The 22,706-nt window shown below is 41.3% G+C and overlaps 2 protein-coding genes across 2 annotated transcripts; both read left to right on the forward strand.

Moving 5' to 3' along the window:
• The first annotated feature begins 10,103 nt into the window (after positions 1-10,103).
• LOC121532613 lies at positions 10,104-13,054 on the forward strand. The gene is made up of 7 exons (XM_045214031.1): positions 10,104-10,345; positions 11,322-11,410; positions 11,662-11,808; positions 11,928-12,073; positions 12,182-12,318; positions 12,443-12,459; positions 12,825-13,054. Exons 2-7 carry the CDS (start codon positions 11,329-11,331, stop codon positions 13,052-13,054), a joined length of 759 nt encoding a protein of 252 aa, XP_045069966.1. The 5' UTR covers positions 10,104-10,345; positions 11,322-11,328.
• On the forward strand, positions 12,448-16,579 carry LOC121532610. The gene is made up of 6 exons (XM_045214032.1): positions 12,448-12,534; positions 12,625-12,736; positions 12,825-13,048; positions 13,140-13,311; positions 13,445-13,570; positions 13,697-16,579. The coding sequence occupies exon 6, from the start codon at positions 14,705-14,707 to the stop codon at positions 16,493-16,495; it is 1,791 nt and encodes a 596-aa protein (XP_045069967.1). The 5' UTR covers positions 12,448-12,534; positions 12,625-12,736; positions 12,825-13,048; positions 13,140-13,311; positions 13,445-13,570; positions 13,697-14,704; the 3' UTR covers positions 16,496-16,579.
• The last annotated feature ends 6,127 nt before the right edge of the window (positions 16,580-22,706 follow it).

Here is a 22,706-nt window from a genome sequence, read left to right on the forward strand (position 1 = left end):
ACATACTGTCAGATCCTTCGGAGCCCAATCTTGTTAATAAACCCATGTTACTCTCCTTTCCACTGCAGAAATCTCAGATAGAGAGAGGGAGGAGAAAGGAGCAGAGCTTTCATATCGTCTTATTATCATGCTCAATTGAATTGCTAAGTGAAAAGTCTGATGATCAAAATTAGAACATGGCCAATTTGTGTTCTATCTTCCCCCCTCCAAGGCTATGACCTTTTAGACTTCTAATTGGTTTATAAAGAGTCTCTCTAACACATGAGTGTTGCAACTTCACTATACAACTGTACAGTTAGAGTACTGGAAAGACACCCGAGGTTCATATTACCTTTATATTGTCCCGTGTAGCTCAGTTGGTAGAGCATGGTGCTTGCATCTCCAGGATTGTGGGTTCGATTCCAATGGGGGACCAGTATGAAAATGTGAGGACTAACTAATGTATGTCGCTCTGGATAAGAGTGTCTGCTAAATTACAAGCAACTTTCTGAATCACGGAAATGCATTTTGTAAAACGTTCGTATGACCTTTAGCACTCATAGTCCTATAGTTGGGGTAACTCCTATCTATCTCTCCACAGCTCAATGGCACATATAGTACAGTTGATACCATAGCCTTCAGCTAACCCTACTTATTTTTTGATGCTGTTGTGATGGATCATATATTGAAACTTGGTCATCCGCATGACTCAAGAGCAGACTGCCTAGCCTTTAGCTCTAGCAGCTAACTAATCGGTCTTTAGTGCTCCCGATTGGCGCAGCGGTCTAAAGCACTGGATCTTAGTGCTAGAGGCGTCACTACAGACCCTGGTTTGATTCCAGGCTGTATCAAAATCCGGCCGTGATTGGGAGTCCCATAGGGCAGCGCACATTTGGCCCAGCGTCGTCCAGGTTTGGCCGGGGTAGGCCGTCATTGTAAATAAGAATGTATTCTTAACTGACTTGCCCAGTTAAATAAAGGTAAAATAAATTAATAATACAATTAGTGGCTGTCTCCACTGCACTGTAGCCATAACTGACCTCAAATCTCTCCAAATCACCATAGCTCATTCTGTGAATCTCCATGGTGATAACCCTCCAACCCTGCGAGCGTATCCCAGTCCGCTTTTCTGGGGTGACTCACAGGATGTGCGCTGTGAGGTCGCTGGATGACCATGGATGTCTGAATCATGCAACACATGGTATAACTGTTTGTTAGGGCTGCCTGGGACTGGGTGATGCCAACTCTGTATAAGTGACCCATGCCAGACCAGAATGAGCCAATGAATAGACCTACATGGCCTGTGTTCAATCATGACAGCTGAAGAGTGACTTTCTGCATGACTGAGTAACCATGTTTTCCAATTTATATCAACTGTGTGTATATATTCCCTAACATCAGACTTTCACTGAGTTACGGTATGCTGTCCTAATATGGACACCGTAGCAATATTCAGTGTAATATTGTCACGAGAATTTCTATCTCAATGTTCTAACTGAACTATTTTATAACTCCATCTGTATCCTGGGGGTTGTAAAGCTCCAGTTATAAGAAACAGACAGAGTCCCAGCATACAATGATCAGTCCTTTTATACACACATACAAACAAGTATTTTGGCAACACCCTATTCTTGGCACACTGTGGTTTTCTATATCGTAAGTCACTCTTCTTCATATTCTCAGTAAGCTTTCTGACTGTCCTCACCCTAGGTAGGGACATGTTTCTCAGTGTCTGGTATCGCATCCTGTGACTCTTGCTAAATAACCACAGGCTGTGTTCATTTGTTCTATGCATGCACACACATTATCAAGCTTATAGTTTTAGCTGCCTGCAAGTTGTCACACAGTCCACATACTTTCAGGGTGTCACATTTTAGTCATTACTGTATACTGTATATTCTAAATTCTTCTACCAAATATTTTTGTTGGTTCTGGCTTAGTTGCGTAAAAAAAAAGAGGAAAAATAGCACTCAAATAGAACAATAACTTCTATAATTTAGAATTAAATCTCCTAACAATAAAAAAACACTTTGCTTGTTTTCTTAATCTCAATACTCCAAAATGCTATTAATTTGATACTTAATTGAATCATTGTCAGGTCTGTTTTAACCAACAGGGCTCTTTTGAATTGTAAATATGGAGTTAGATATTCATTTTCTGCCATTTAAATAATTTATAGATTTGCCTTCAGGGCTAAGTCTCTCAACAGGGGAAGATAATGGAAATGAATAGGTGACAGACAGACTATGTTATAGTAAGTGTATTAAACACACTGTTTTCATCCCCTCTGTGAATCGCTAACATCTCTCATCGTTTACCCTGGAAAGACATCAATCGTAAAAAGTGCAAGGAGCAACAACTGACAAAGCGATTCTCCAAAATGGCTGATCAATCATAAACAGTCGCAAATAGCAATAATGGATGGCGTCGTGGCTGGCGGGATGGTGGGAGAGGATTGGCCCGGTAACACACACGAGCCGTCGTCTACCATCCTGACATTGCCTTATCAGGATGTTAATGCTGGCAGGTGGCCCCTGCCAAGTCGAGCCGCGTTATTGGTGGTCCGTATCACATTGAGCCAATGGATCACTTGGTTGTTGGATGACAGCGACCATTCCCCCCTGTGTTACCTGCTGAGGGAGAAACCATATCTCAACGCAGGCCACTAAAAGGACAACATATTGCATTTTTAATTGAACCTGACAGATGCTATGACTACACCGGCACACTATCGATAACACTCCATTTTGAAAAGTGTTATCTTTATTTTTAACACAACCTCTTCCATATTGGACACATCAGTCTGCTGCTCCAGCAAGGTGACTGACAGGAAGACAAGGTTGAAAAAATATAATTAAAATGTTAGGAGATGCGGCTCAGAGTTAATCAGGTTTCCTGCTGTCGCCTCATCGTGTCACCTCTGAGGAAGATTCACAATGACACATACTGGTATGCCTGTGGTTTAGAAAAACTCCCTCCCTTCTTCTTAGAATATGTCTCAGTAACCACAAATGATATGTCAGTGGTTAAATTAAATGGGAAAGGGCAAGAGGAGGTGTTCGGTCAGAGAAGACATTGAAGATGAATTTAATTGCACTTTGAATAATATATTTAGACCATTCAGTTGTCTTGCTACTTCTACTGTAGTCTACTCTACACTTATGGCCTTGTTCTTAGACCCTAGCCTACTTATGTCTTCCTCCCGGATAAACACTGTGCATTAGACCATACCAAAGCCCCAGTATATCTCCAACCCTGGTCTCACATCACATCATTTTGCGTTTTCACTGTCCCCTACTCCTTTACTTTCTCGCCACTTTCTCCTGAGTGGCGCAGTGGTCTAAGGCACTGCATTGCAGTGCTAGCTGTGCCACTAGAGATCCTGGTTCGAATCCAGGCTCTGTCGCAGCCGGCCGCGACCGGGAGACTCATGGGCAGCGCACAATTGGCCTAGCGTTGTCCAGGGTAGGGGAGGGAATGGCCGGCAGGGATGTAGCTCAGTTGATAGAGCATGGTGTTTGCAACGCCAGGGTTGTGGGTTCGATTCCCACGGGGGACCAGTATGAAAAAAATAAAAAATATGTATTCACTAACTGTAAGTCGCTCTGGATAAGAGCGTCTGCTAAATGACGTAAATGTAAATGTAAATGTATTTTAGTACATTACTCTTTTAGTATTTGTCCTTTGATAATGTGCTGTGAGAGACATTGAAGTCCCTGGCCAGAGGTTCACGGTTCAAAGTCGAGGAGAGAGAAGAAGGAAGGAGATGTCTCACCACTCAAGACTGGAGTAAGAGAGAGGGAGATTGTCTGAGTCCGCCAGGCCTGGCTTTTGCTTTTATCCTTCTTCCTCACAGTGAGCACGCTCAAACCCCCGCCACGGATTCTCCTATGCAGCCAGATAGCGTTTGATTCGCTTGACTTACTCTAAGGGCTAGTGCCAGCCTGAGAGACAGTTGCACCATGGGAAGGGTAAAAGGGCGACCGTAATGTAATGTAAGAGAAGGAAGCTCTGCAGCTTGTGCCCTCACTCTGTAAATGTCAAACATTTAGTGCAGGTATAGGGAGCATTGAGGGAACACTTTTGATGACACTTTAAGTTATCATTAAGTTAGCTTTTCCAGAGTTCCTATTTGCAAGGTAGTAGGGTTGTATTAGTCTGGCTCTGATCTGTTTGTGCTTTATAGTGAACTCATATGTTTGTTATGACATCAATAAGGGATCATAGCTTTCACCTGGATTCACCTGGTCAGTCTATGTCATGGAAATGTTTTGTCCACTCAGTGTATGTTTGTTATGTTGTTATACCTGCTGTTATGCTTAACATTTTATCTACTGTATGTCTATGTCTGATGTGATGATGATTAATGATGAGACATATTGGATAGAAAATGAAATATGAAAACCTATTATGACAATCCAGCACAAATCATCATGCTTTGTTCCGACACATCAGACCACCGAATCATAAAACATGTAGAAAATGTTTGGACGATAGGGACAAACTGGTCATGGTGACTTTTGACGCTGGGAGAGTATCACTCTGTCCCTTTGAATTTACAAGGACATTGCAGCCACATTTAAGTTCAGATACAGGTTGTTATGGTAGCACTCTTCTATCACTGGACTTTGAAGTTGAAATGGGAAAACTGTTAATGGCAGGTGATTATGAAGTGGAATGCCACCACATAAATAATTCAGATAAAGATAGAATAATGTTGTGTAGGAATGTGCCACATAATGGGAACATATGGAAACCAATGCATTTCTGTTGGTGTGAAAGGTTACATCGTCCAAATGTACGAAAAACAGATATTTCTCTTGAGCTGGTTTGGTTACATGAAAATAAATATTGACTGTGTTGTGTACGTTTCAGGTATATTTGTGTAATAGCCTATGACAGTGGTGTGATCAATCAATCACGTTTTAAAAACCAATAGTTGTGATAGGTGAGAACGCTTTCACTCCACATTTCATGGGAGGTATTTAATGAAAATTCCAAACAGATAAGTACCTCCATTCCAGTTTAATGAGCATTCAGTAAATGTACATTGATTTTAATTAGGCCTCATCCAGGCAGTGTATAACTCTAACTCTGCTCTCTTCTGCTGTATGAAGAGAGAGAGCGAGAGAGGAGGGAGGAAGAGAGAGAGAGAGAGATGAGGGAGGAAGAGAGAGAGAGACAGGGTGGAGAGTGATGCTAGAGGAGAGAGACAGAGATAGGAGACGGAGAGCGAGAGAGGAGGGGCTGAGGGAGGGGGAGAGAGTGGAGAGGGGGAGGGAAAGAGGGAGGGAGGGCTGTGGAGTGATAGAGAGAGAGGGATGGAAGGGACAGAAGGAGGGAGGGAGAGCAAGAAAGGATACGGTGACAGAGGAGAGAGGCTTGGATGAGAGAGAACGAGCAAGAGGGGAGAGAGGGATGTGTGGGAGGGAGAGAAAGAAATGAAGGGAGGACAAGGGAGGGCAGATAGAGGTGGAGATAGGGGAAAGCAATGGAGTGTAGAAGGGAAATAAATAACAAGAAAGGGGCAGCAAGGAGGAGAGGCATGGGTAGAGGGAGAGGAGTGTCAAAGGAGAAAGTAGGGAGGGAGATAGAGGGAGGGAGGTAGAACGACATAGGGAAACCTTGGCTTGGCTACCTCCCTAGTTCTCTATAACTAAGGCAATAAGAATCACCATAGCTATAATTGTGAACAGGTAGAGCTCCATCCAGACCTACTCTCTCAAATCGTATTTCCTGTCTGTTAATTTACCTACTTACTCCATCTGGTAGTATTTAAATAGGTAATGATTTGTAAGGTTAACCTAGGGCTGGCTCCACAGACCACTACTGTATATACAGTGGGGAGAACAAGTATTTGATACACTGCCAATTTTGCAGGTTTTCCTACTTACAAAGCATGTAGAGGTCTGTAATTTTTATCATAGGTACACTTCAACTGTGAGAGACGGAATCTAAAACAAAAATCCAGAAAATCACATTGTATGATTTTTAAGTAATTAATTTGCATTTTATTGCATGACATAAGTATTTGATACATCAGAAAAGCAGAACTTAATATTTGGTACAGAAACCTTTGTTTGCAATTACAGAGATCATACGTTTCCTGTAGGTCTTGACCAGGTTTGCACACACTGCAGCAGGGATTTTGGCCCACTCCTCCATACAAACCTTCTCCAGATCCTTCAGGTTTTGGGGCTGTCGCTGGGCAATACGGACTTTCAGCTCCCTCCAAAGATGTTCTATTGGGTTCATGTCTGGAGACTGGCTAGGCCACTCCAGGACCTTGAGATGCTTCTTACGGAGCCACTCCTTAGTTGCCCTGGCTGTGTGTTTCGGGTCGTTGTCATGCTGGAAGACCCAGCCACGACCCATCTTCAATGCTCTTACTGAGGGAAGGAAGTTGTTGGCCAAGTTCTCGCGATACATGGCCCCATCCATCCTCCCCTCAATACGGTGCAGCCGTCATGTCCCCTTTGCAGAAAAGCATCCCCAAAGAATGATGTTTTCACCTCCATGCTTCACGGTTGGGATGGTGTTCTTGGGGTTGTACTCATCCTTCTTCTTCCTCCAAACACGGCGAGTGGAGTTTAGACCAAAAAGCTCTATTTTTGGCTCATCAGACCACATTACCTTCTCCCATTCCTCCTCTGGATCATCCAGATGGTCATTGGCAAACTTCAGACGGGCCTGGACATGCGCTGGCTTGAGTAGGGGGACCTTGCGTACGCTGCAGGATTTTAATCCATGACGGTGTAGTGTGTTACTAATGGTTTTCTTTGAAACTGTGGTCCCAGCTCTCTTCAGGTCATTGACCAGGTGCTGCCGTGTAGTTCTGGGCTGATCCCTCAACTTCTTCATGATCATTGATGCCCCACAAGGTGAGATCTTGCATGGAGCCCCAGACCGAGGCTGATTGACCGTCATCTTGAACTTCTTCCATTTTCTAATAATTGCGCCAACAGTTGTTGCCTTCTCACCAAGCTGCTTGCCTATTGTTCTGTAGCCCATCCCAGCCTTGTGCAGGTCTACAATTTTATCCCTGATGTCCTTACACAGTTCTCTGGTCTTGGCCATTGTGGAGAGGTTGGAGTCTGTTTGATTGAGTGTGTGGACAGGTGTCTTTTATACAGGTAACGAGTTCAAACAGGTGCAGTTAAAACAGGTAATGAGTGGAGAACAGGATGGCTTCTTAAATAAAAACTAACAGGTCTGTGAGAGCCGGAATTCTTACTGGTTGGTAGGTGATCAAATACTTATGTCATGCAATAAAATGCAAATGAATTACTTAAAAATCAAACAATGTGATTTTCTGGATTTTTGTTTTAGATTCCATCTCTCACAGTTGAAGTGTACCTATGATAAGAATTACAGACCTCTACAAGCTTTGTAAGTAGGAAAACCTGCAAAATCGGCAGTGTATCAAATACTTGTTCTCCCCACTGTATCTTCCTTTGCTGTGAATGAGGAGAATCAATAAGGATTTTATAAAGGAGATGAGGGCTGTATTAGCTGAAGATTAACTCACTTCCTGCCTGTGTGTGTGTGTTTTCTAAAAAACGTCAGATTTCAAAGTGTTTTTGTTGCCCCTGCTGCTCAGTATTGTTCCATTTCACCAAACGTCAAATTTCGAAGTTAAGGGTTAAGTTTAAGCACTTATTCTGAATGGTTAAGGTAAGGGTTAAGGTTTGGGATAGAGTTTAAACATAACAAATAAAACCAGTGTCTACGACTGGCATGGAACACGCATAGTATCCCATGACTCTGGATCAGAAGGTTGTGTGTTCGATGCCAGTTGTGGACACTTTTAATTTTTTGTTTTAACCCTATCCCAAACCTTAACCCTTACCTTAAACCATTCAGAATGAGTGCTTAAACTTATTGTTTTAACCCTATCCCAAACCTCAACCCATGGGATTACGCCAATCCACCACCCCGTCCACAATGCCCTAGCAAAACATACTTGAAGGTAATGTTGTGGGGACAGTGTTATTTTTAAAAAAAAATTTACCCTTTCCCAAACCTTAAACTTGACATTTACCTTAACCATTCGGAATAAGTGGTTCAACTTAACTTAAGTCACTGTTGCCTCTAGTGGCTGGTTTTGAAGGCATTTCTCAATGTCCTCAGGACGTCAATCTTGAATGATCTCCCTGTCTGTACTTGAGTATGTGTGTCTGTGTGAGTGTTGATGGAGGCTGGTGGGAAGAGCTATAGGAGGACGGGCTCATTGTAATGGATGGAATGGTATAAGTGGAACAGTATCAAACACAATTAAAAATAGAAACCACATGTTTGACTCCGTTTCATTACAATGAGCATGATCTCCCATAGCTCCTCCCACCAGGCTCCACTGGTATGTGTGTGTCTGTGTCTGTATGTGTATGTGTTTAAGTAAGTCTGTGTGTGGATGTGTTTGAGTATGTCTGTGTTTGTGTGTATGTGTTTGTGAAACCGTTGGCAATGAGAGGAAATGAGGGAATGACTCAAAAAATGTGCAACGCTGCACAGTATATTCATGTGTTACATTTTAATGGGATATCTCCCGCCATTTCCCCTACTACCTGAGTTGACATAAACATGCTACCGAACAGACTTTTTAACAGCCAGCGTTTCCCCTCGTTTTAGCAGAGTTTAGGCGTAGTGCTACAAGCTCATATAGCTTCTCTCTCTCTCTCTCTCTCTCTCTCTCTCTCTCTCTCTCTCTCTCTCTCTCTCTCTCTCTCTCTCTCTCTCTCTCTCTCTCTCTCTCTCTCTCTCTCTCTCTCTCTCTCTCTCCCTCTACTTCATAGTCAAATGCTGCTGTTCCTGGGGCTTAAGAGTAGAGTGGACCTGATCAGTAGTGTAGCTATGGGGGGTATAGCTACATTCTAAGAATGCAATCAAGTAGAATAGGTACTGAAGTCTTTGAATGAGAAGAATCGTTGTGTAAACAGGCAGAAGTCTCATTAACATACACCTATACTGAAAAAAATATATTCAAACAACTTGTCAACTAATGTTCCCCGCACTACATTTATGTTTTAATGATTCTTCTTTGGCATGTTCCATGTTCCATAACACGGCTACTGTATGCTTAATGCAACCATGATGCAACACTGTCGTCACATGCAGAGCCAGTTATCCACAAGGACACAGACATTCTGAGGTGTTATTTTTATTAGCCAGGCATTTCCGCCATGCCGCACTGATTCAACACTCCTGAGAGACTAGATACTCATTCAGTATTCAATATCGAAAAGCATGTTCAATTTAGTGTCCTTGTTACCGGGCCGCATAGCATTGACCCCGGCGATTGACACCAGCAATTCGCGGGGCTAACACAATTAAACTTCTGACTTGCTTGGAGGAGAGATTAACTGTTTTCTCAAAGTCATTGGTGACCTATCATTAGCGCACCACAGAACTAAATCAGCATTCAAAATTGCGTTTGGCACTTTGAATTGGTCTTTGTGGACATGGGACATTTATTTATGCTAATAATAGGTTTTCACCACAGTTGGTTAATTGCGAGGCAACAAGCTGACATTTTCTTCCATTCATTGCAGTCCATTGGGGTTTTCGAGGAGGGGAGAATGTACTTGAAAAATTGCTGCCTCGTGAAACTTATTTGTTTACAGTTTGTGCCATCCACACTTCATTGAAACCATTGTCAGTCGACTAAACAGGACCAACAAAGATCGGCACTATGTATACAAACTTGACAATATGTTACAAGGAGTTGCTAAAAGTTGAGTTTTTTTTTGCAACCGCCCCACATTTAATGCTTTCACCGTTTGTATTCCGTTTGTGTTTGGGCGAGCAGTGCATTCTCGGAGACATGATTAAGATTTTCATGAGGGTAATACAAGCTGACAGGACTAAATTATTCTCTGGGATTTCAGCTGGTGCCCCAGTTATTCAATGTGAATTTTCAATTCATGCTGTCATGGAGGGGGACTGCTCCCTGTCTGTGTGGTGCCACCCACTGGCAGAGGACAGCAAGCTTGTCTGATAATATCAGGCACCTGCAGGAATCTCCACACACACTCTTAAGCGAGAACATGCAAGCTCACGCACACACACACACAGATACAGACATATTACCATGCTTTGCATTTTACCGGCATGGCAACACAGTAAAAAATGGGGTGTTAATATTTCAGAGTAAAGTTATTTTAACCCAGATAGAGTATTTTCAACATTTTTGAGAGTAAAGTTGCTCTATCAGTGGAGTTAAAAGTGAGTGTAAAAATCTGCAGATACGCAGTGACAATTTCAACTCTACAGCAGTGATGAATACCCGCCACTCTGCTTTGCTGAAGTTTGGCACGTACGTTGGTGGAGGAAGATTGCGAAGGAGTAGCTAGGCCACAGATATTGCTAGGTAAGTTACATCCCCGTTTTTTCAACACCAAACCGGTATTTTTAACTTTACATAATTTTAGAGTTGTGCTGATGTCAAGGTCATATTTTAAGTTACGAGTTCCATGCGGCGGTCCCCCTTGCAGTGACCTCGTCATCAGCCAGCTAAATTAGCTTGTAAGTTCAGATGGTTGACAGTAATAACTGTTATATGATATACCCATGGAATATGTTTGATATTTTTGTGAATGGCTTGCTATTTCATATGGCTGAAAATAGGTAACGTTAACTTAGCTAATCAGTTCGTTTGAAGGACACCACCGTTTGGCATGAGCGCAGATTGTGCTTGTCATGCGGTTAGCTAGCTTGCAATCAGTATCGGTAACTGTCTTTCTTTGTGTTGCAATATTTTCACGAATGAAGTTTGTCAGAATGGTAAATACGTAAAATAACGTTCGCTAACAACAAAACATTTATACAGATAGTATTGTTAGCTAACGTTATTGTATAGCTTCCCAGGCTTCCTTACACTAACGTTAACTGTTTTTTATAAAGCTATATATAACGGTAATGTTAGCATGCTTCTGATAGTTAGCCAGCTAATGTTGGTGTTATAAAACGATAACTTAGATCACTGATTTGCATGACGGGTTTGTTTAACATTGCTTAACCATTCTAATGGTTAGCTACTGTTCGAACTAAAATGGCTAATGAGCTAGCTAACTTTGACACATAGCTAGTTATTTGGTAGCTAATGGGACAATGTGCCTCTAAACTTGAACTAGCCTACACCCATTTGCTGCAGAAAATGGCAGCTTAACGTTATATTCAACCAGCACAACTTTGTCTACTTCAGCCTTTGTAATTGCAGTGTAACGTCTAAGTAATGCATAGTGCATTGCGTAGCTAGTACTACTGAGATAAATGGATAGTTAGCTAACGCTTAGTTGAACCAGCACTAAATGATGATTTTGAATATATATTTTCTTTGTTAACAGAGGCAAAATGCTGTTGCGTGTTCAGCTCGGGGAAGAGCAGAAATACGTCAAGCTGTCTGAGCTGACATTCAATGCTTTCTTGAAAGAAGGTAGGTATAATAGGTTAAAGCAATACATATCACCCTAATGACAAAATAATACAGCATTAAGCTATTATCTTATGATATCTATTTAGGTCTATAGTCATTTCTGCTGTGCTTTATATTTTCAGTAACATAAAATCAGGTGCAGATCCTTGTCTTTCATCATTTTGTGAACACATGAGGCAACCTTAAGTATGAACTTGGATTCTTGTGAGAAGGGAATGCATGTTTTTCTTTTTTTCTTCTTTTTTTAACAGTGTGTCTAAAATTCAACATACCAGAAAGCAGAAAGCCAGACATTAAGGTGTATGACCAGTCTGACACAGAAGTTGACTCAGATGTTTTTGAAGAATTAGTAAAGGAGTCACCTGGAACTTTCAGAATCATGCTGGGCAATGGACTTGGTATTCATTCATTCAATTAGTTTTTAGTTTAAAGGCCAGAATGAGAACCTTTATTGTCTTAAAAATAACCGTTTATTGTAATATGTTTCTATGTTTTGCACAAATTTCATAATGAACAGATACCTCTCATTCATCATCATGCTCGGGTACATCTGATGACACCATCATTCTGAATTTCACTGTGTGTGACGATGTTGAAGAAGTAGCGGCTGGTGAAGGAAGCCAGCCTAAAAGGCCATGCCACATAAACTATGAGGCAAAAGCAGTAAGTGGTGAACATTGCTGTTAAGTCCAATCTGAATGTTGTTTCATCATGTGACAGCATTACATATTGTTTTACAATTACGGAAAGCACATTTCTTTCCACCTATAGCTGATTGAAAAAATCCTAACATCAAAGCCTGGTGGTGAACGCATTATGCAAGAGTATGGAAAAACCAAATCTCTGACAGATGCCACCAGAAGACAGATGATCAACATACTTGCTGCTGAGATGACAGAAACACATGGGTAAGCATTAAGCATATAGATGGGCTGTAAAGAAACATTGTTATTATTTTCCGGTTATTAATTATGTAAAATGTGTTGTGCAATATCAATTCAGTGTGATGTTAACTTTGAATTCATATGCTAGGACATCCCCCCAAAAGTGTCAGAGTGATGTATGCACAGGGGATAGTAGCTTTGTTTCCCTATCTAGAAGACCCATACTCACAACATGGATATGTAAGTAAATGGGTTATTGCAACATTATGCACATATTCACTCTATGAAATGGGAATAGTACTCCTTTATAATTTATTTATAATAATATAGGATCATTACTACGATCCGGAGAGTGGTTCCGGATACCTTGCATGGCGATTGAAGACCATACAAAGAAAAACAGCAGAGGAAAGAGGTGCCTCAGTCAGCAAATCTCCTAAAGGTATGTTTTCTGATCAGTGACATGTAATTATAATGGTGACCTGTGAATTGTACAGAAAGGATTTCTTAACACTGTATTTTGTCTTAAGTTGGTGGGCCAGGCCGTGATCGTCAGCCCTTCACCTATGACAGAGAGCCATCTGATGAGGATGTGGAAGCAGCTATTGCTGTTTTGAGACACTCTGCTGATGAAAACACTGTCCGTGAGAAGATGAAAATGACCTTCATATATCGGCAAGCAATGGTCAACGATGAAGCCAAATCATCAGATGTCTTCTCGGTCTTCCCAAGATTTCTGGACACACCAGGACTGGTATGACAACTTAATTCACTGCATCACCAAAAATATCCAATGAAGAATAAGGTAACACTCATTATTTCTGTCTTTGTGTGTTACATTGCAGATAGAACAAGATTTCAGACTTCTGTTTGGTGAGGCCACAGCCAACAAATTCTTGGAGAAGTGGCCAACCACTTTCAAAGCAAAAGTAATAAAGGAAAGCCATGGACTTGTATCCACCACAGAACTCTTGGATTTGATGCGCAATGCTGAGTCAGCTGCTGAAGTTGAGAATGGTATGAATGAACTGTTTTACTTTTTATGTGGATAATGTAGGTGTGCATTATATGTCCATAATGGTGCAAGTTGTGAATAAGAATGTTATGTTACGGCACAATGTTAACCAGGTTTTTATTTACTTATTTGTAGGCTGGGACAGTGACATGTCTGCCATCTTGCTGCTGCTACATTTGCTACCACCATCTGCAAGGTAGAAAGAGGCCGGGAAAGATGTCTGCATATCAAGCTGTAGATCAGCTCATCAGATTTCAAAAGGTATGCTTAACAGTTGTTTAAAATATATATTCCATCATCTCAATCTTGTGCACAGTTTGAGGTGATCTTATCTATTGTCAGAGGTTAGTCACCAAAACAATTCTGTTGAATGTGTTTTTTTTGTAGGTTGGAACCAGTGTGCAGCAGCATCTTGACAACATCACCCAAAGCAGTCAGCCCTACCTTCTCGCCCAGGGATCCACACAGAGCAGCATTCACTCCTACTTCATTGTGGTTGACAAGCATGCTCTTCCATGCAAGGCAACAGGTTCAGTAGGAGCTTTTGACGAAGTCTTTAAAGCCCATTACGTATTTGGTACGTCATACAGTTCTTCCTTGAGCAGCTTTTTCACTTTTGTGCAAACAACCATCTATAACATCGACATGGGGGAAACAAAGGAGACTCCTAGAGTTGCTGAGTTGCGAGCAAGAATGGTGCGTTAGTTGAGATAAAACTATGAAGTGTTTTCTTTGCAAAAGTGACCATGGAAGTCCAAACAACCTTGTTAAGCACCTTAAGATAATTCATGGGCTATGTACAGGCAGGACTCTTTTTCTGAAATGTGGTCAAGAAGGATGCTCACGTTCTTTTGGTAGCTTTTCTGGTTTTAGAAAACATCTTAACAAGTGCCACGGAGAAAGTTTAGTAGATTCTATAGAAGATGATCTTTCAGACCCTCAAAGTACCGTCAACACCAGTAATATTTCTCATGTTGAAGTGTCGACTGAATGTTTAGAGGCTGAGTCAGAGTTATCTTCGCCATACATTGTAAATAGTTGTGCAGCTGTTATTTCTGATCTAAAGGCAGCAGGTGTTGGTCAAAGTACAGTAAATACTGTAGTGATTTCCATGGAAGAGATTGTTCAAGATATTCATCAGCATGCTAAAGAAACAGTGATAAAGCATGTATTTAGTAATGAAAGAGAAACAGAAATGTGCAAGAAAGTTGAGGCGTGTTTTGAGGGGTTAGAGAATCCTTTCACAGTTCTAAATTCGGAATACAAGCGATCAAAATTTATGACTGCCAAGTGGGAAATAGTAGAACCAGTTGAATGTGTGATTGGTTCAAGATTTGACACAAGACGAAATAAAAGACTGGAACATATGATCAGGTAGTAGTTCAAGATAAATTCATGTATATTCCAATTTTATCTACACTGCAGTCAATATTTAAAAGTCAGTATTTTGCAGAAATGTTGCAAAGCTCAGCTACCAGCAACTCTAGACTGAGAGATATTTGTGATGGATCTTTTTTTAAAAGTCACCCCCTGTTCTCAACTGAGAAGCAGACAATACAGGTCCAGATGTTCTATGATGATTTTGAGGTCGCCAACCCATTGGGTTCCAAGCGAGGTATTCATAAATTGGGTGGAGTATATTTTACTTTAAGAAACTTCTCTCCAAAATGGAATTCTTTTTTGGCTAACATACACCTGTGCGCCTTATTTCATACTCAAGATGTTAAACGATATGGTTTTAGTGAAATTTTTGCTCCCATTGTTCGAGACATTAAAGTGTTAGAGAGCGATGGTATTGAGATTCCATTATACAGTGGTTATGTACGTGGCACTGTAGTACAGGTAACAGGTGATAATTTGGGTTTGCATAGTTTGTTTGGTCTGGTGGAGTCTTTCAGTGCAAGGTACTGTTGCAGGTTCTGTTTAGCAGAAAAGGAGGACTTTCAAACAGAATTCTCTGAAGATTCTTCCAAAATAGTTTTACGCACCAAAGATATGCATACTGCTCACTGTCAAGAAATGGCTTGTAATCCATCCCTTCCGTATGTTTTTGGTGTGAAAAGGTCATGCATATTAAATTCATTGAGGTATTTTCACACAACTGAGAACTTCTCAGTTGATGTGATGCATGATGTGTTAGAAGGGGTTGGCCAGTACGAATTGAAGTTATTATTTCTGTATTTGAATGAAAAACATGTTACATCAGGAGAAATACATTCAAGAATACAAAGTTTTGATTATGGTTTCACAGAGAGAAATAACAGGCCTGTGACTGTTAATTTAAGTGAAGGATCTAATGATCTGGGACTGAATGCAATTCAGTCCTGGTGCTTACTTAGGAATGTTCCTCTTATCTTTGGAGATTTGGTAACTTCTACTGACCAACACTGGGGCCTGCTTCTTTTATTATTGCAAATAATTAACATTATATTCTCGCCCATGTTATCTCAAGGTCTATGTGTATATTTAAAACATTTGATTGTTGATCACCATACACTGTTTAAGAAGTTGTATCCTCAGAAAAAACTTTTACCAAAGCACCATTTTCTTATCCACTATCCCCGCTGCATCCAGAAAATAGGGCCTGTACTTCATAGTTGGTGTATGAGGTATGAAGGCAAACATAATTTTTTCAAAAAACAGCTTAAATCGTTTAAAAATATTACCAAAACGCTGGCAAAAAAGCATCAGAATCATATGGCATATAGTTGGCGAAGATCAACAACTTTTAGTCGGTTAGATATTGGTCCAGGAAAAATGGTGGCTTTAAATATGGTAAAAGGAGGTTCTGAAATTGCTTTGGCAATGCAAGTGCCCAGTAGCATTCAGGTTATGAAGGTTAATTGGGCTAAACATAATGGGTATGTTTATCGCCCACACTTGGTTATCTGTGGCGAAGTTGACTCTGAAGTGCCCTTGTTTTATCAGATTGAGTCAGTTCTGATAATGTGTGAAAAACTGTTACTACTCACAGTGCCTTTAGTTACAGTAACTTTTCAAGAACATTTCCATGCATATGAGGTGATCAGATCAAAGCATGATTTAGTTTTTTTCATGTCGACAACCTGCACTACCCTAGACCTTTTGACATACAAAGGTCATATGGAGGAAATGACACAGCTCTCCTTGTTGTGCCATATTGCTTTCTCTGGTGAACATTTTTATGATGTTATACTTCTGTCATAGACAAGGCAATGGGTGTACAATGTAAATTCACGGACATTGAAATTATACTTTTTTTTTTCAATAAATGTGGGTGCTCTCATCTTGTATTATTGTGCTTTGTTTTATTTGATAGTATTGATATTTCTATAATTCAGTAACACTACATCATATGATTTAAATAAAAATAAAAAAAACTGTAGAGAAATGAAAAGTAAATATCATTACACTTTAAAGTGTCATTTTTTGAAGTAAAATTGTAGTTGACTTAACTATATACAGTGTAATCATATTACTCTCAACAGTGTGATTAAACTACAGTGTTAAATATTTTGACACATTTCATTGTTATTTTTTACACAATATGGAGTAGAATTAACTCTAAAAGTTTTACACTGACCAAAGAGTACATTTTACACTGATTTTGAGTGGGACCAAATGTTATCTGAAACAGAGTTAAATTCAACTCGATAGGAGTTAAATTAACACTTCTGTTTTTACTGTGAAGAATCCCATTTTCTTCTTCTATGTTTTTCTTCCTCTCTCTCTACATTGCCCTCTCTGGCAGTGCAATCTTGCTTGGCCCAAACCATCTGCTCACAGTCTTAGGAGGAGGAGAGGGGCCCCAGGGTGGTGGCACCATCTCTCAGAGAGAACCATGAGTGGCTCCCCAGTGAGGTCCAGGCCAGCCTTAAGGGCCAGCCAGGCTAGTGAGGCCAAGCCTGGAGCCTGTACACATGGACCACGGAGGTCAAGTCTAACAACTGGTGTTGGCTTTATTCCCTTCTCCCTCCTGAGTTCCATTTTCCAGATGTATACTGTATATCTAAATGTAGTCAAGCAAGACAAAGAGAGACAGCTAGCGAATCACCTTGCAGCGAAGTCAAGCTTGTCGGTTCACTTTAAGGAAGCATACGCTTGGCGCAAAGAGGGGGACACTAACAAGAGACAAGTATGCAAATAAAAAAGCCAGAGTCAATTTGGTTTGTAGCTTTAGAAAACAAAGCTTTCATTATGTAACACCTCGTCCTGATCACACATTCAAGTCATCTGTGTTCTGATGAATGGTAAATAATTAAGGTTTGAGATGAGTCAATCTTTTCCATGTTTTTGCATTTAACAAATTCCAGCGGAAACCTCAATTAACGACGCAACCCATAGGTGGTAATGTACATCGCTAATGACGCTGTGACCATCTGGCTGTTGAGGCATTTATATAAAGACTGTGTTGTTACACCAGTGTTGTCTCACCAGTGTTGTTTCACCAGTGTTGTCTCACCAGTGTTGTCTCACCAGTGTTGTCTCAAAGTGTGTTTCACCAGTGTTGTCACACCAGTGTTGTCTCACCAGTGTTGTCTCACCAGTGTTGTCTCACCAGTATTACTCTATGTTTGTCTCCTCCACAGACACCATATGTGCCATGGTTGCATCAATAGCCTTCCACTCAGAGGAGCATACGCTGAATCCCAAATCAATCCCTTGGCCATTTCTACCCACTAGCCTCTCCTGTAGATCTAAGGTTTAATCAGAATGGTAATAACCTTTTAACGATTTGCTTTCTAATAGGCTGGGTGGAATTTTTGCCATACAGCTTGCACATACAGATGTAGGATCCTCATTTGAGGCAGTTTGATACAGCAGGAAAATAATCCTGCAGCAACAGGAATGTGAATTATTATGTGGATTATAAATATATTTTATTTAGGGGTTGATACAATTTTCATAAGGAAATATCAAAGTGGAAATTACAAACTTCATAAGCCTTTTTTAACGTCAAATACTCTACAAGTTTTATTTTTCCTACAGGAGTTTCTAGGGAGGAGGTATAGTGGTTGATTTTGGATTCAGTTATATAATTTTCTGGTCCTCTGTTTTGATATCAAATCTGACCACTGGGTCTCTAGAATATGGTCGGCCATCTTGGTCTGTGATTCACACCTCTCCTTGTTCAGTGTTTTATCAAAGACCCCCCTCCCTTCTCTCTCTCTTTCTGCTCTTCAAACCGCTCAGACCAAAGCTATGTGAACAGAGGGACTGACTGCAGGATCATGCTTGTCAGGGCCAAAGCCTGGCAGCACTGAGGGATCAAGAGAGAGAGGGTTCAAAGTGGGCATACAGGTTGGCATAGTGCCCCTTAACTAGTGTTGTGTTGGGGACAGAGCCGAAGGGACATTCATAACATGTGAATGTATCGACAAACACCTGTTGTTGTTGTTTATGGTGGTTTTGATCGTTTTTTATGGAACACGTAGGTTGGTTTTCTTCTAAGAGAATATAGAATAAGTTTGCCCAGTCTCTCTTGTCTTCTGAGAGAATAACCTGTGGTATTCTTAAATGTTTCTGTTTATTATCTAATATGTTTGAGTTATTTCATGGCTTATTACATACTTATTACACATGTTATGTATTTTTTTGTTTCCAGGTTATCCTGATTCTGACCAAACTCTATGTCTTTCACCTGGGGAGTGTTACAGAGAGCACCCTGTGGAGGTAAAACAGTAGCCTTTCTTCATCTCTCCCTCTCTGTCTCTCTCACTTCCTCTCTCCCTCTCTCTCTTTCCCTCCCTCAAAGACACATATTCAGATTCATCATAGTAACAATAGTGCAGTCTCTCTCCACCATCTTTCTCTTTTCTACTCTCTCTCCCCCTGCATCTTTTCTCTCCCTACCCCTTTTCTATTTATTTCTCCCTCACAGCTTTGTACAAGACTGCTGCATGCAAAGCATCATTGCACTACTGAGCTTTGAGCAGGGCGCCCCAGGTGAACGATGAATAGTCTCTACTCTTGTGTAAACTGACTGCACGTTTAACGTGATGTACCGCTGATGTACCTCTGTCCCCTTACACCTTCCCAGGGAGACTAACACAACAACTACACAGAGTAACAACACAAAGTGCATTACAAATACACTGACAAAAGGAGAGGTATTAAAGTCCCCTTTGAGTCAATGGGAAGCTATAAGCCATAACCACCATCAAGATATTTTAGTACAGGACAGGTTGTCTTCGTTCATTACTTTCGTTGCCGTTTTTCTTGTCGTTTTGCTAGCGGTGACAGTAGTGGTGACACAGCAAGAGCTTGTGGTCCTTTCAGGCAATTTGGTGTGTCAACACAATGAAAGCTGAATGATTCTTGAAATATTATAGTGATGCGGCTCCTGCGTGTGTTTGTGGGACCCAGATAGTTAGACTGTGACGTGTGTAAAGCCCTCTCCTGTTGAGTGAGTCAGGCTGATGACAAGGGAGAGAGAGGGGGAAGGAGATAAGGGGGAGAAGAGAGGGGTAGAAGAGAGTGATTTTGTTTAGGACGTGGTGGTGGAGAGAGAGAGAGAGAGAGAGAGAGAGAGAGAGAGAGAGAGAGAGAGAGAGAGAGAGAGAGAGAGAGAGAGAGAGAGAGAGAGAGAGAGAGAGAGAGAGAGAGAGAGAGAGAGAGAGAGAGAGAGAGAGAGTGAAGAAACAATGAACATTCTTTCCTAATTTAATGTTACGTGTTTTGCTTTTCCAAGACTTACATTTAATGAAAACAATAAAACCCTTGCTTCTTTTCCAATTGTTTCAGTACAGCATTTATTTTCCATTGGGTAACAAGGGAGGATTAAATCTTCATTTTTTCATTTTCAATTCAATTCACATTTGGATTATTTTTTGTTACACATAATACTGCACCATGTTTGACTCCAGTAATTTAGTTTGTTTAGATTGTCAGCTACAACACTCTATCTGTATGTTGCTATGGGATTTCAAGGTTAATACCTCCCTTCAGAGCACAAAATAAATCCTCCCTTCATGTTTGAGGAGGTTTTCAGACACATTCAGACTAAAATAAGTCTGACAATGACAACATGTATGTATGGTTTTTCCTTGAGGCTAGAGAAAGCGAGCTGGGTTAGTCTTTGAATAACTGCAAAGATTAGAAATGTCTTTTAAATGTTCCCGTATTGTTGAATGTCAAGGTATGAGTCAGTTGCTAGGAAATCAAAGTGACAAAATATCCCAGAAATAATGAAAACATAATCTTACAAAATAGATATCCAGTATCTAACCTAAGACATTGTTCAATCTAAAAGCTCCTTTTAATTAGTTATAGAGCAGAGAAAAGTCTGCTTTTGCGAGTCAGTCTCCCAAAATAATCTGAAATGTATTGTATTAGAAAACAGATATTTCAACATATAACAAAATAAATCATCCAACAGTGCAGATTTTCCAAAATGAGCTACAGGGCAGGAAAAAGACTAAGTAAGCCAGGTGTTTTTCTCAGCATTTAAAGTAATTGAAGTCAGGTGTAGTCATTAAGAGGAGTAAATAGTCCTGGGTGTTAGAAGAACATTGACATCCCCAAGCCTCTGAGATGTGCCCTGGCATTCATTCAGCCTAGTCATGTCCCTCCTCCAAGGCAGTTAGAGCAGTAACCCACCCGTTGCAAACCCATGATTGGCTGGGTTTCTGATACATCACTGTGCTGGAATTCCGTATGATCAAAACCAGGGCACAAATGATCGTATTCGACTTTGTTCAAATGAGACCTGGTGGAAGCGAGAGAGAGTGAGGGATGAAGAGAGAGAATTAGTAGTGTGACGTCACGAGAGGCTACACAGCTTTCAGCGGGATTGCTCAAGTAGTGCAAGGAGACAAGGTTCAAACAAAACAAGGAATTTATTATAGGTCTTGGGAAATTAACGAAAATATAACAAAATTCTGTTCTCTTGTGGCTCTTTAAGGGTTAACAGTTCAGGGATGTCTCTTCCACATCCAAAATCATAATTCTCACTCGCTCAGATAACTTTTTCCCCAGCCTTACTGTAGTCCACGTTGCAGCTAGTGGCCAACCCAGCAAAAAAGTCCTTCCAAATGTCTCTCACGTATTTCCACAGGTGCATATATCCAAAGGTGAGTATTTCCCAAAGGTAAGTATCTCCAAATCCTTATATTCCTCATGGAAGTGGACGTGCAGCACTCTTGTCCTCCAGAGAGCCCAGGTTGGAGACTGTGTCTCTTCCCTTCCCCAAACCTTCAGCTCATCAGCTCCTCATTTGTTTCAGCTGCGTGGGAAGATTGGCCATAGAGGGGTGGAGTTCCCGACCATACCAGCAGATGGAGCCATAGCTGTCTGGGTCTGCAGCCACCTCAGGGGGGATGTAACGTCCCTCCAGGACACAGCCTCTCGTGACATCACACATCCCCCTCCTCGGGACCGACGTCCTCGTCGGGGTAAAGGCAGCGAAGAAGGCATCACGCCGGGAGGGGCGTCCGCATTGCCGTGGTGCTTGCCAGCCCTGTGGACAACAGAAAAGTTAAACGGTTGCAAGCTCAAAAACCATCTGGTTACTCTACTGTTTGATTCCTTGTTCTTGGCCATCCACTGCAGAGGATCTCAGACTTCAGGGCATCATAGTCAGTAACCTGGTCAGGGCCCAGGTCCCGGACAGCATTCAGCGATTCCCGGTTAGAAAGGGGGCTAACAGACCAACCCACTGTTGCTTGGGCCAGGCTTCCCTAGTGGCCGTGGCCTCAAATGCATGCAGGTATGCCTCAATGTCATCGGTAGCTCCCATCTTAGATATAAAGTCACTTGCCTTTATTGGGCGGGTATTTTGGACCACCCTCTGTCTCTGCAACTGCAATTCCTCTGCCTTCAGAAGGTTGGCTTTCTTTTGCTCCTCCAAGAGAGCCACGTTTGCTTGCATCTGGGCTTGCTGGCCAGCAACAAGGGCTTTCAATATGTCCTCCATTTCAGTCGGCGGGGAGCCTACGGCCAACTTGGAAAACTGGGTGATCAAACCTTCGGTATCCTCCTCTGACATGCACTATTAACGCTTGAGCGCGCCCGTATTCTCCACCATCTGTGACGTCACGAGAGGCTACACAGCTTTCAGCGGGATTGCTCAAGTAGTGCAAGGAGACAAGGTTCAAACAAAACAAGGAATTTATTATAGGTCTTGGGAAATTAACGAAAATATAACAAAATTCTGTTCTCTTGTGGCTCTTTAAGGGTTAACAGTTCAGGGATGTCTCTTCCACATCCAAAATCATAATTCTCACTCGCTCAGATAACTTTTCCCCAGCCTTACTGTAGTCCACGTTGCAGCTAGTGGCCAACCCAGCAAAAAAGTCCTTCCAAATGTCTCTCACGTATTTCCACAGGTGCATATATCCAAAGGTGAGTATTTCCCAAAGGTAAGTATCTCCAAATCCTTATATTCCTCATGGAAGTGGACGTGCAGCACTCTTGTCCT

The sequence above is a fragment of the Coregonus clupeaformis genome, unplaced genomic scaffold (assembly GCF_020615455.1).
Source record: "Coregonus clupeaformis isolate EN_2021a unplaced genomic scaffold, ASM2061545v1 scaf0186, whole genome shotgun sequence".
NCBI classification, from domain to species: domain Eukaryota; kingdom Metazoa; phylum Chordata; class Actinopteri; order Salmoniformes; family Salmonidae; genus Coregonus; species Coregonus clupeaformis.

Bases quoted from the DNA above. Each gene is read 5' to 3' on its own strand.
- LOC121532613 (XM_045214031.1), top strand. From the start codon at position 11,329: ATGCTGTTGCGTGTTCAGCTCGGGGAAGAGCAGAAATACGTCAAGCTG. The intron at 11,411-11,661 runs GTAGGTATAATA...TTTTTTTAACAG, and splicing joins CAATGCTTTCTTGAAAGAAG to TGTGTCTAAAATTCAACATA. The intron at 11,809-11,927 runs GTATTCATTCAT...CATAATGAACAG, and splicing joins CATGCTGGGCAATGGACTTG to ATACCTCTCATTCATCATCA.
- LOC121532610 (XM_045214032.1), top strand. From the start codon at position 14,705: ATGTATATTCCAATTTTATCTACACTGCAGTCAATATTTAAAAGTCAG.